This window comes from Lotus japonicus, chromosome 4 (assembly GCF_012489685.1).
Source record: "Lotus japonicus ecotype B-129 chromosome 4, LjGifu_v1.2".
NCBI classification, from domain to species: Eukaryota; Viridiplantae; Streptophyta; class Magnoliopsida; order Fabales; family Fabaceae; genus Lotus; species Lotus japonicus.
In genome coordinates this window covers 9,792,258-9,803,875 of record NC_080044.1, presented here as the reverse complement: position 1 = coordinate 9,803,875, position 11,618 = coordinate 9,792,258, and the positions used below count along the sequence as shown (strand labels likewise).

General features: G+C 36.3%; 1 protein-coding gene across 1 annotated transcript; it reads right to left on the bottom strand.

The window, feature by feature from the left end:
• Nucleotides 1-5,328: 5,328 nt before the first annotated feature.
• On the bottom strand, nucleotides 5,329-7,255 carry LOC130713745 (caffeoyl-CoA O-methyltransferase). The gene is made up of 5 exons (XM_057563538.1): nucleotides 7,072-7,255; nucleotides 6,883-6,962; nucleotides 6,636-6,780; nucleotides 6,221-6,352; nucleotides 5,329-5,809 (listed from the first exon to the last, which is right to left on the bottom strand). The coding sequence occupies exons 1-5, from the start codon at nucleotides 7,162-7,164 to the stop codon at nucleotides 5,516-5,518; spliced, it is 744 nt and encodes a 247-aa protein (XP_057419521.1). The 5' UTR covers nucleotides 7,165-7,255; the 3' UTR covers nucleotides 5,329-5,515.
• Nucleotides 7,256-11,618: the final 4,363 nt, after the last annotated feature.

Here is an 11,618-nt window from a genome sequence, read left to right as displayed (position 1 = left end):
ATAACTAGAGATATCATTCCTAGGGTTGCATGTTCCACCAAATCATAATGACAATAATAACATTTAGCATGTTCCAAGTAAGTTTATCAAATAGCAACCACACTCATCAACTAAGTCAGTATGCATGTTGCGTGATATGTATGCAGGTTAACCCTGTCAACCAATATGCAATCCGGAAACGGATGGGCATCAAAACGGATCAATCCTAGCACCAGCAACGGTGAGACCATTTCTGCCCGTGTGCCTCTTACACCAAGCAAAGGTATGGACAACAACGAGTCAATCCTAGCACCAGCAACGGTGGGACCATTTCCGCTCGCGTGCCTCTGGGATGGACATCAACGGATCAATCCTAGCACCAGCAACGGTGGGACCATTTCCGCCCGCGTGTCTCTTACACCAAACCAAGGTAGCCAGATCAGCCGTAACCCGTAGGTCTGCCATTTCGGTCTGCTACAAGAGACGTCTACAAACGCTCTTTCACGGCATTCCGGGTCTTATGACCATTTTGGAAACCGACGAGGTCCAGAGTACGTCCTGTGTTAATACCTCATTAATGTTGCATGTATGCAAAATGATTAGTCAAACAACGTCTCCGTCCTCACTCGACACGTCGCCACGTGTTCTAGGGAAGTTAAAGTCTCTAAAAGCTTACCCTAAGGTAAAGTCGATTCTGCGACAAAAGACACACTTCACAACACACATCGCTGCTCCAACAGCACAAGAGTATCACATACTCGGGAACTAACGGTTCCCCGGACTTATCCCCAGGATAGCCCAACAACATCGCTGCTCCAACAGCACAACAACCAACGCTGCTCCAACAGCACAACAACCAACGCTGCTCCAACAGCACAACAACCAACGCTGCTCCAACAGCACAACAACAACAGACTCAACACTTGGATCCGACGACACTTCTCGTTTTCCAAACTATGATTTTCATCCAAAGCCTCCTTTCGAGATTATTACCCTTACTTAAAGATTTAGAGGTTGTTTAATGTCTTATGAATTTTCTTTTCAAAATAATATCATTTTTAGTCTTATCGCAATTCCTATAAGTTCTCGGGATCTTCGAATCCCCAAATGACTCCAGAGAATGTCTCGATCCATAAACCCTATACAAGGCCCGAACCTCGTTCGTCCTATCAAACTTTCTCAAAACTCTCAAAATAAAATCGGCATGACCTGCCCGCTATTCTCACCATTCAGAATCTCAGATTTTCAGTGTAAAGCATATTTAAATCATCACAATCAACAACATGTCATATATCAATAAATCGCATCATAAACACTTAGCACTTAGCATATAAAGCATGCACCACACATCCTAGATTACCCACATAGCACATAGCATGTAAGTCAATCTTCAAAAACATTCAGTAGATGAATCATCTACATTGTCAGCCGAAGCCTCAGAAAACATTTTCAATCACACACAATCTCAGTGCATAAACAGTAAACAATGTCGAAATATCGACCCTAAGCATTAACTAGAGATTCAGTGAGAAGCCCTCACCTGAAAGTTCTCCAGCAAAAACTTCAAACTCTTCTTCACAAGCAAGGTGTTGATCCTCAGGAAATTCCTCAAAATCACCTTTAGAACAAAACCACAAAAATCAATCAGAATCTATCGGAAACTAAGCTATCGATACTTACTAAGGTTACTCGAAGTAATCTATACTCTAAGGTACGATAATCTAGCGCGAAAAGACAAGTTTTCGGAAAAGGAAATTTCCTCCTCCCCCCTTATAGCTCTCGGCCACTATAGGTAATTGTAGGGTTCGATTTTTCTTCGATCAAACTTGGTTCCTATGCTTTCATAAGCCGTAACTAAGGGTATTCTGAACTCGGAAAAATTATCGGATCAAAAACTGTCGCAGGGGTATTTTGGTCATGATTTTTAACTTAGGATTTTCAAAACTGAAATCCCAAAAATAAAATTTTGCAGGGACGTCACCAACGACGTTTATGACAACTAATCCTACTAGCACTAAGCTAAGGCGATAGTTTTCAGCCTAGAGGTTGGAACTTTACTCAAAAACTACATAAAATGGGTATTTTAGGTTCAAATTGATTCCGGCGGAATTCCGGCGACATAACGGAAAATCTAATCCGGCAGAAGTGATCTTGGGCATACATAGAAGAGGTTTAGAATCAGAAATGAAAGATTCAGGATAGTTTTGCAAAAACCCATAAACTATCCGCTCAGAAAACTCTACAGAAAAGCTATGGAAAAAGCGATCGGAGGTAAGGGTTAGCGACTATACCTCGAAACCTTGAAGTAGCAACTGATTGATCGACGATCAAGCAAACGATGAAGAAAAACTCTTCTTCCTTCTTCCTTGTTCTTGGCCGCGGTTTAGAGGAGAGAAAATGGAGGAAAATTGTGTTTTTTCTTCCTTTGTTTGCTATATATAGAAGGTGGAAATTCGCGGGAAAATGAAAGTTCCGCGAATCCGATTTTTCCGGCGTCATTCACCATGAATTCTAAGATAGGTTTTGGCAAAGGAATTCCCAAGCTAAGAAGATGTCTCCTTGTATTTTTGGCAACTAATGCAAAGTCGGTGCAAAGTCGGTGTAAAACTATTTTACCCGATAAGTTGCTTTTCGCCTCGAATGTCGGAATGGAAAACTTCCTTCTGAAGAAAGATTGAAATCATCAAGAGAAATGGGTGTACGCGTGTGGAATATTCATTTGAAGCTCTGAATAGATAAAGTCCTCAAAGTCGGGAAATTCTAGGGTTTTGAAATACTGGGATTCGGTTTCGGCAAACTTCCGATGATTGGAATCGGACGTTCGTAGATCCTAGAGTTTCGCCTCGAAACGATTGTGACATATGGAAAAAGAGAAGTTCTAACATTTCTCTGAAGATTTTTGGAATTAACTGCCATCGTGCCTAAAAGTGAAAATTAGCTATATACTAGGGTTTCTGACCTAGGTTTAAGCGTAAAACGTTCGTGCTATAACTTTTATCGATCATAATGCAATCCTTGAACTTTTCCTGAACTTTCTCCTTCATAAATATATTTCATTTAATAAACTTTCGTTCAGGTTTCCCTTCACATTACATCAACCCTAATCGTGAATAAGAAGTTTATTCGCTTAACATAAGCTTAAAAACTTGGGTCTTACACAACCCCCGATGAAAGACAACTAATTCATCCTTCAATATCTTAGGAAAATTAACGCTTCCATGTAAGCTCGGGATCCACGCACCAGCCTCATCGCAATCCAGTCTACCAACCCCATCTATACCCAGATTATAACTATCGTAAGGCTTCCTGATCAACCATATTCAGTTGTCCTTCTCGAAGTTCATTGATATCTTGTGGTCGTGATTTCGCTAAAGAGGAGTGAAGCAAAGCTTCCGCCTTAATTGCTTCACTTACCAAGTGGAATTTAACTTTTTGATCCAGGTGTAGGACTAACGTAGCGTCCTTATAAAAAAGACAAAAAGTCTCATAGTGACCCGTTCTTCCACTGTTTCAATTTTATCAAAGTATGAAAAGTCTTCGGCAACCATTTACTGGTGATGAAATGATGGGTGAACTAAGTTGAAAGCTCATCCCAATTCCTAATTTAATTAGGAGGAAGGGATTAGAACCAGCATATGACTTCCTTCCTTAGGGCAAATGGGAATGTTCCACAAACTAGAGCATCAGAAGCTCCTAAGAAGGACATGGAGGTGAGGAAAGCGTCTGGATGTTCTATTGGATCAGTGTCTCCAAAATATCGTTTTATCACAGTCGACTTCTTGAAGCCTTTGGGGATACCGATGAACATAATTTATGTAGAGGTTTTAAATCTTCCCAAATGCCTATAGTTTTCCAATTTTAGCTAATGTGGGACATGCTTCCCATAGACATTTCCACATGGTGGCCAGTGACGGATTTAGAAATTTTATGTCGTGGGAGCAATATGCGCATAAAAATTTCAAGCAGTAAAAATATAACATAAAACTATTAAAAAGTTTGAAGGTTGTCAAAAAAAAAACTGTTAAAAAGTTTGATAGAATAAAAGATAAACACACCAATAAAATTTTAAATATTCACTATTCAATTAGTTTCAGAATATTATAAATATAAATATGTGAATATTATTAATTTATCTTATTATATGTTTACAAACCTTCTTCGCATGAGGTAATTTTTAAGCACGTATCACTTTAACTAACCACCTATTGATATTATCAATTTATAAAACACTATAGCACCTAAGAAAATCACAAAAAGACAATAAAAAAACAAACTAGAAACCAGTACCCATTTTTAAAGTGTAACCAAACAAAAATACTCAGGACCCATTGACCATTGTCACGGTTTATTCACATTATTAATTGGCAATCCCAGCCTCTTCTATACAGTGGACAAGTAAAATGTAGTGGATGTAGTGGATCAACACAACAAAAGTTGATCTTTCAATGGCACTAGAGGTAAAATTGACAAAGTATGGGGGCATTCATTAAATATGTGGGGGCATTGTAATGTTTTATTCCTATTTTATGATATAGTATGAAGTACCAATAAAAAAGACGTGGGGTCATTTGCCCCATATGCTAGCAACGTGGGTCCGTCCCTGATGGTGGCTATGACTAGGAATCTTGACACATTGGCTGACATCTCTAAGTCAATAAGCCGCTGATCATTTTTCTTCAAAAAAATATCAAGCTTCGGGATATGATTTCTAGTATGATTACGAGGATTTTGATCCTCAACGTGCTTCGCATGAACATTCCCAAAGCATGCTCTCTTAACGATGATTCTCCGTTACATTCTTGTCTTCTACGTGCATGATTATTGTTTCCCATAAAACAACGCAAAAAAGTTCTTGAATCTAAACAAGAGAGTGTAGACGTGAAGTGGGAGGTACTTGCAAAGGCACGCCGAAACTCGTCTGTATGAGATCAAAGAGAGAGAAGCTCAATGTCTTAGAAGAACAATGAGCTAGGAAAGTAGTGCTCAAATCCGTATTTATAGGCATGGTGAAACTCGTAGTTGAGGCCATTGGCCTTAATGACGCCTTTGTGAAAGACTATCGAGATGACCTTGCAATTGTTTCATTAATGAGTCGACTTTGTTTTGCTTGACTATTTGTTGTACGAGATGAATCTCATTTAGTCGTCCCAACTTGACCACCATGATGTTTACTTAAATATGAAACCTTTGGGCGTCCAGGACGATATTATGCTTTGTACCCATTTGGGCCATGCAAAACAAAACTTAATACAAACTTTTAAGTCTTTTTAATTATTTTAATAGATTAGAAGTATATTTTATTGATCATATCTTCAATTAAAGTGCTCATATAAGAAAAACTTCTAAATCTGAGAAGGCAACACAAGTATATAGAATTTTATTAATCAATAGAACATTACAAACACAAATATATTTTGCAGAAGAGTAAAAGGAAAGACTTTGATGACTTTTAAATGCATTTGGTCCCTCACAATAATGATCAATCATGGCATTGGTTTTTCTTCATCATGATTGTCCTCCAAACAAGGCAAAATAATCACTTGATCCGACGGCAGATAGTGATTCCATCACCAACCGGAAGCATGCAGATCTCAATCCTGGGGTCCACAGCCAAAGCCTTGTTGAGCTCCAACACAAAGTCTCTGTAGTACCTCACATACTTCCTCAATGGAGCATCAGGGGGTGCGACCACAGAGCCGTTCCATAGGGTGTTGTCGTACCCGATCACACCACCCACCTTCACTAGCTCGATGAGTCTCTTGTGGTAGTTGAGGTAATTGTCTTTGTCAGCATCCACAAAAATGAAATCGTAGGACCCATGATTCTTCTCCTGAATTTGGTACCACACACAATTACTCAATTAGTTTTGGTCATCAGTCACCACCAACTTTTATTCAGTGTGGTTAGGTTTATTTTTTGGGAAGAAAACGTGTGTGGTACTATGTTAGAAGACGTGTGATTTTCTAGTTTTTATACTTTTTTGATTAAATATAAATTAGATTTATATCTCTAAAGAAATTAAGTTGTCAACATTAATGAAATGAGTAAAATTACTCTAGCCAATCTTCTTTTAAATTCTTGCAATATCCTTTATAGAAGGGAGTAGTTTGTTCTGTTGGGTTCAATTCACCTCTATTTACAGGGAGTAAGAACTTATTTAATCCTATTTTTTTATTGGTAAGCAAAGGGGCCTAAATGATTCAAATGGTATAGGGAAATTCAAGGGTGAAGAAATGCTTACATCTTTAACCATTTCATCAAGAACAGGGAGAGCAGGGCCTTCTCTGAAATCAATTTTGTGAGCAACACCAGCTTTCTTAATCACAGGCAAACCCAATTCGTAGTTCTCCTTGTTAACATCCATAGCCAAGATCTGTGACAAAGTACAATCAGAAACTCAATTTCCATGTCCTTTGTGTTTGACATGTGATATTAAATTGTTGACTTTGGTTGATTTAAACTTTCATTCCCAATACTCAAAAATAGGAAAAACAGAGAATTTTGATCTCTCCATCCAAATCCAAAGTACATTGTTTCATTGTTATTATTAATTAACTGTTCTGTACTGCAAAGAAAATGGTTTTGTTAATTAAAGAAAAATGGATTAAAATTGTTAAGGGTGGTGCTAACTGCTAAACTCTGCTTTTGACACCTACCTTTCCATCATCAGGAATAGCAAGAGCAGTGGCAAGAAGAGAATAACCAGTGTAGACACCAATTTCCATGGTGTTCTTGGCATTGATAAGCTTAAGGAGCATGTTCAAGAATTGCCCTTCATCTGCAGAGGTTGTCATGATGTTCCTGTTTTTTTTATTCAATTTAATCAATGAACCTCATTTTCATACCAAAAATAAACATGAATTGTAAATTAGAATCAAAATTGCTAATGATTAGTTATAATACCATGGGTGCTTTGCTGTCAAGTCTCTTAGCTCCTTCATGGCTTCATGTTCTCTTGGGTACACACTGGTCTCCAGAATATACTGAAATATGAAAATCATAAACAATTTTACAAATGTTTCTTCTAAGAACCCAGAAATTCACACACAAAAACATATACAAGACCTGAAAAAATTGGGTTTAATTATATACCTGGTAGAGTGCATCACTCTGCAGAAGGCTCTTGTGACCAACCTCTTGGTGTCTTCCAGCTTCAGTTTGCTTCTGATCCTCGTTGGTTGCCATTGCTATAATCCTTGAATCGTTTTGCTTTCTTTCTTTTTCTGCTCTAAGTTGAAGAGTTAGGTGGTGGTGCTTGTTGAAAGGGATGATGAAGGATGAGGGTTAATATAACCAAGGAAAAGACCGGTTTGAACCGGTACGGTTCACGAAAAAAGGCAGGATGTTTGGTAGAACCGGCGGCAATCCGGTCCGCGGTTGGTGAGGAAAATTCTTTTTGTATTTTTCCTTATTTTATTTTCTTTGATTTCAGACTTACGCCGCTTGACATTTGTGGAAAATATTGGGCAATGATTTTCTGTATTTATGGAAAGTAAGTAAGAACATGACTTCATCTTAATGATTTTTGACAAGGGGTTGTCAGTATTTAGAGAAAATAAGTTAAAACCATGACATCATCTAAATGAATTTGACAAGAATAACGATGGAGTTATGTAAATATCCTAGTAATAGTTTGAGTTAAAAATTTAAACAAACCCAATAATGATACGTAGGCCTAAAAATTTCACACATACTTTAAGGGTTGTCTAAATAACCCATGATAAAAATTGGGCTAACTCACCCATTGCTTAGTTGTTCCAATCATATTGTAACATGTGTCCATATATTATCCACCTCACTTTTTATTTTACATTTTCACAATATTTATTTTATTAATTAATTCAATTGCAGAATAACCCTATCAATTTAGATTATAGCATACATTTTCTTAAAAAAAAATCCCTAATCCCCTTTCTTTGTATGTGTTCTTTTCTTCTCCTCAAGAAGAGAGATCATTAGTTCAGTCTGTGTTGATACTACAAAATCCAAGGCTTAGGCATGACATCTAGATTAATAATAAAAAACAACAGAAAGATAAAGAACATTGAACAAACGTTTTATAGGGAGGCCTTTAATATACACAAGTAAAAACTTGTGTACATTTGCACAAGTACCTTTTTACCTGTGATGGGAGGTTTCCAGGTAAAAGGGTATTTTTAATTAATTCAAAAATAGATAATTATTAGTGAATGATTAGGATATTAGCTAGTGAGTAAATAACATGAATTAAGTTAAGTGGATATGGTAAAAACTTGATTATTTCTTTACCCCAAACCCGATTCAAACCTTTTCAAACTTTTTTACTTTTAATCTAATTATCCTATAATCTCTCCTCTTCATCTTCTCCCTCAATTTCAGCAGCTTCTCTTCTTGAATCTGAAATAACCCAGAATCAAAACTCCATTAATACTTTCTCTTACTGAAATCCCTAATCCCCAATAAAATACAAACAAATCTAATTTTCTTCCTCTCATCATCTTCTTTATCATTTTCATCTCAATAACAAAGAATATTGAAACCCAGAAGCAAGAACTTTGACATAATCTTCTGCAGATAATTTTCAGCTAAGTAGCAGGAGGAGAAGAGCAGAACATAAAATTAACTAGCATCAGAGAGGGACGAAATGATGATTAAAAAGAAGAGAGAAGGGAGAAGCAAACTCGGATTTCATAGTTTTGTTCACTAGCTTTCATTCATGAAATCTTTTACCTCTTCCTCCAACTCCTTCGTTCCAGATCTGAACCCCATTTCATCAAGTTTTGATTTTTAATCTGGGTTTTTGACTTTTTTTTCTATTCTCTTCTGCTTCCTGTTTTCATGTTATGACTGGACAATAAAAGTTTGCTTTGGTCGGTCACCATCACCAGCAGATTTGGAACCTCGCGGCGGAGGTGGAGGTGATGAGACGGACTTGAGGCGCCAGTGAAGGACGGCGCGACAGAGATCCAAAAGAAGATCTAGCGGCGATGACCATGGCTTTGTGGAGGCACAACAAGGAGAAGGAGGTGTGGAACAAACCCATGATGGTTTGGTTGAAATTGATTTGCTTAACCCATTTCAGATTTGAGAGAGGTTGTGAGGAACAAAGTAAGGGTCTGATGATGAAGAGGAAGAAGGGTCTGGTGATGATGAAGATATTGGTGATTTTACCCTAATCCACTTAACTTTAATTCATGTTATTTACTTACTAACTAATATCCTAATCATTCACTAATAATATCTATTTTTGAATTATTCAAAAAGACCTTTTTACCTGGAAACCTCCTATCCAAGGTAAAAAGGTACTTGTGCAAATGTACACAAGTTTTTACTTGTGTATATTAAAGATTTCCGTTTTATAGGGTTCCAAAAGGCACCTGTCCACGGATACCAGTGAACAGCTACAAATAACAATCCCAAAATTTCAATTTGCATACTTAACTGGAGCGGAAACTAAGAATATTGATTGTCCTAATTTATACCGTTTGTTATTCTTCTTCTTGAAGAGAAGAAGAGAAGTACGCAGGGAAAGAAAGGGGAATTGGGGATTCAGTTTTTTTTCTCAGAGGGACTCCTATGCTATTATCTAAATTGGTAGGGTTAGTGTGCAATTAAATTATTTAATAAAATAAATATTACGCAAATGTAAAATAAAAAGTGAGGTGGATAATATGTGGACACATGTTACAACATGATTGGCACACCTATGCAATGTGTGATTTAACCCAATTTCTATCATGAGTTATTTAGATAACCCCATACTTTAATAGTTAAATGTGAAGTGGAAAAAAAATATGTTTATGAGGGTTTTTGCCCTTGTTATTTCCTAACATAAATTTATGGCGTTCTAAAATCCTCAACCTACTTATTGCTAAATCAACTCTTTATTTCTATCATTTTATCGGCTTATAAGGGTTGACATTATTTTGGGATATTTTGAATTACAAAGTACAAAACGTGGGAAATTTTGATTCATTATGCGGCCCTATAATTTCAGATTTCTATAAATTGACTAACAAAAAATATATTTAAAGAAGAGAAATTAATTCAATTTTAGATTAACTTCACATCATGCCAAACCTTGTCTAATTGTCTTCAACTAATTACTTATTTGCACCAGAATCACGACCCACGCAGTTTTGAACTGTTGATGCTTTTCAACACAAAGATTATTTGCAAAACAAATAAGATCATTTTTATTTTATTTTTTTAATGCGGTGGTTGAAAGCTTAACATTCATTAAAAAGTCTGGAATCCTTAATCATTGATCCTCAAATTCATAGTTTCTCTTACACAGTTTCATTTCTTTTTCTTATTTTTGTAAATAGGGATCGTGAGTGGGGGTGTAGGTGAAAGGTTGGTCGAAAGGTGTGGGTCCTTGGGTTGCAGTTGAAAACTGCACATGGCTAATGAAATTGGTATGGGGTTGGTGAGGTACTGTGTCAACTGTCAAGACGTGTAATAGTTGGCCAGATGTTCCTAATTTCAGTTCAGTTTACCAAATTTGTGAAAGGGCAATTTAGAGTGAGATATTGAATTCCTATGATTGAATGCAAACAGTTCTGATTAGTGTACCATTGATATTTGATAGTGCATACATTGTTATGAGATTATTGTTATTTTTCTCGATTACATCGTATCATATATTATATTAATTATTTTTCTCTCATCTCTTCATATATAATTTTAGTGTTTTATATTCATTACTGAAATGCAAATGCATGCAAGACTTGATAGAATTTCAGATTAAGTGGCAATATTTATCCTACACTATATTTTAATTTCAATTTTCTTTTTTTATAGAAATTGTATAACAAAGAAAAAATACCTTCAAACTACTGAGCCGAGCGTCAATAATATGCTGGGAAGATCAGTAGAGACTCACTCATATATAAAAGCATCATCATGAAATCTTCTTTTTAAGCAGGATTGCTCACCAACTGATATTTTAGTGAACGCAAAAATTAAACCTCAACCTACAGGAATGTGAGAATTAAACTCAAAACTTATGGTCAATGGCCAACCTAAGTTAGCACTATTTTAATTGAAGGGTAAGTAAGACATGTGAATCTCAAACACATATATAAGGTTGATTACATATTAATTTTCATTAAGTAAAATATTACTGCAATTAATAACTATATATATATAGAATCTTTATAAAAATATGATATTGAATCGATAATTCGCACCAACATAATCTGGGAAAGTTCTAAAAAATGTAGTATATAACTATATAGTAGATAATGAAGTAGACAATTCCTTCTGAAGGTGTGAAAAACGACTAGAAGGGAGGGTTGAATAGAGTTTTGAATATAAAAACTTTCCCTTTAAGATTTAAAGTAAATCTTTTCGGTTTCTCTGAGATAGATGGTGCAGCGGATAAAGATAGAGAGAAGAGAGAAGCACACAAGTATTTTATCCTGGTTCACTTGATAAATCCCTCAAGCTAATCCAGTCCACCCGTTAAGGTGATTTCTTCCTTCTTAGAATGAAGGCAATCCACTAATCAGATAATTGTTACAACTGCACTTGAAACCTACAAGTGACTAACAATACACTGACTTAGCTCACACTAAGATTCACTCTCTTAGTCTTCTCTAGGATCCGATCAACCTTGATCTCCTAAAGGAATCACCACTAAGATACACAGATCCTAG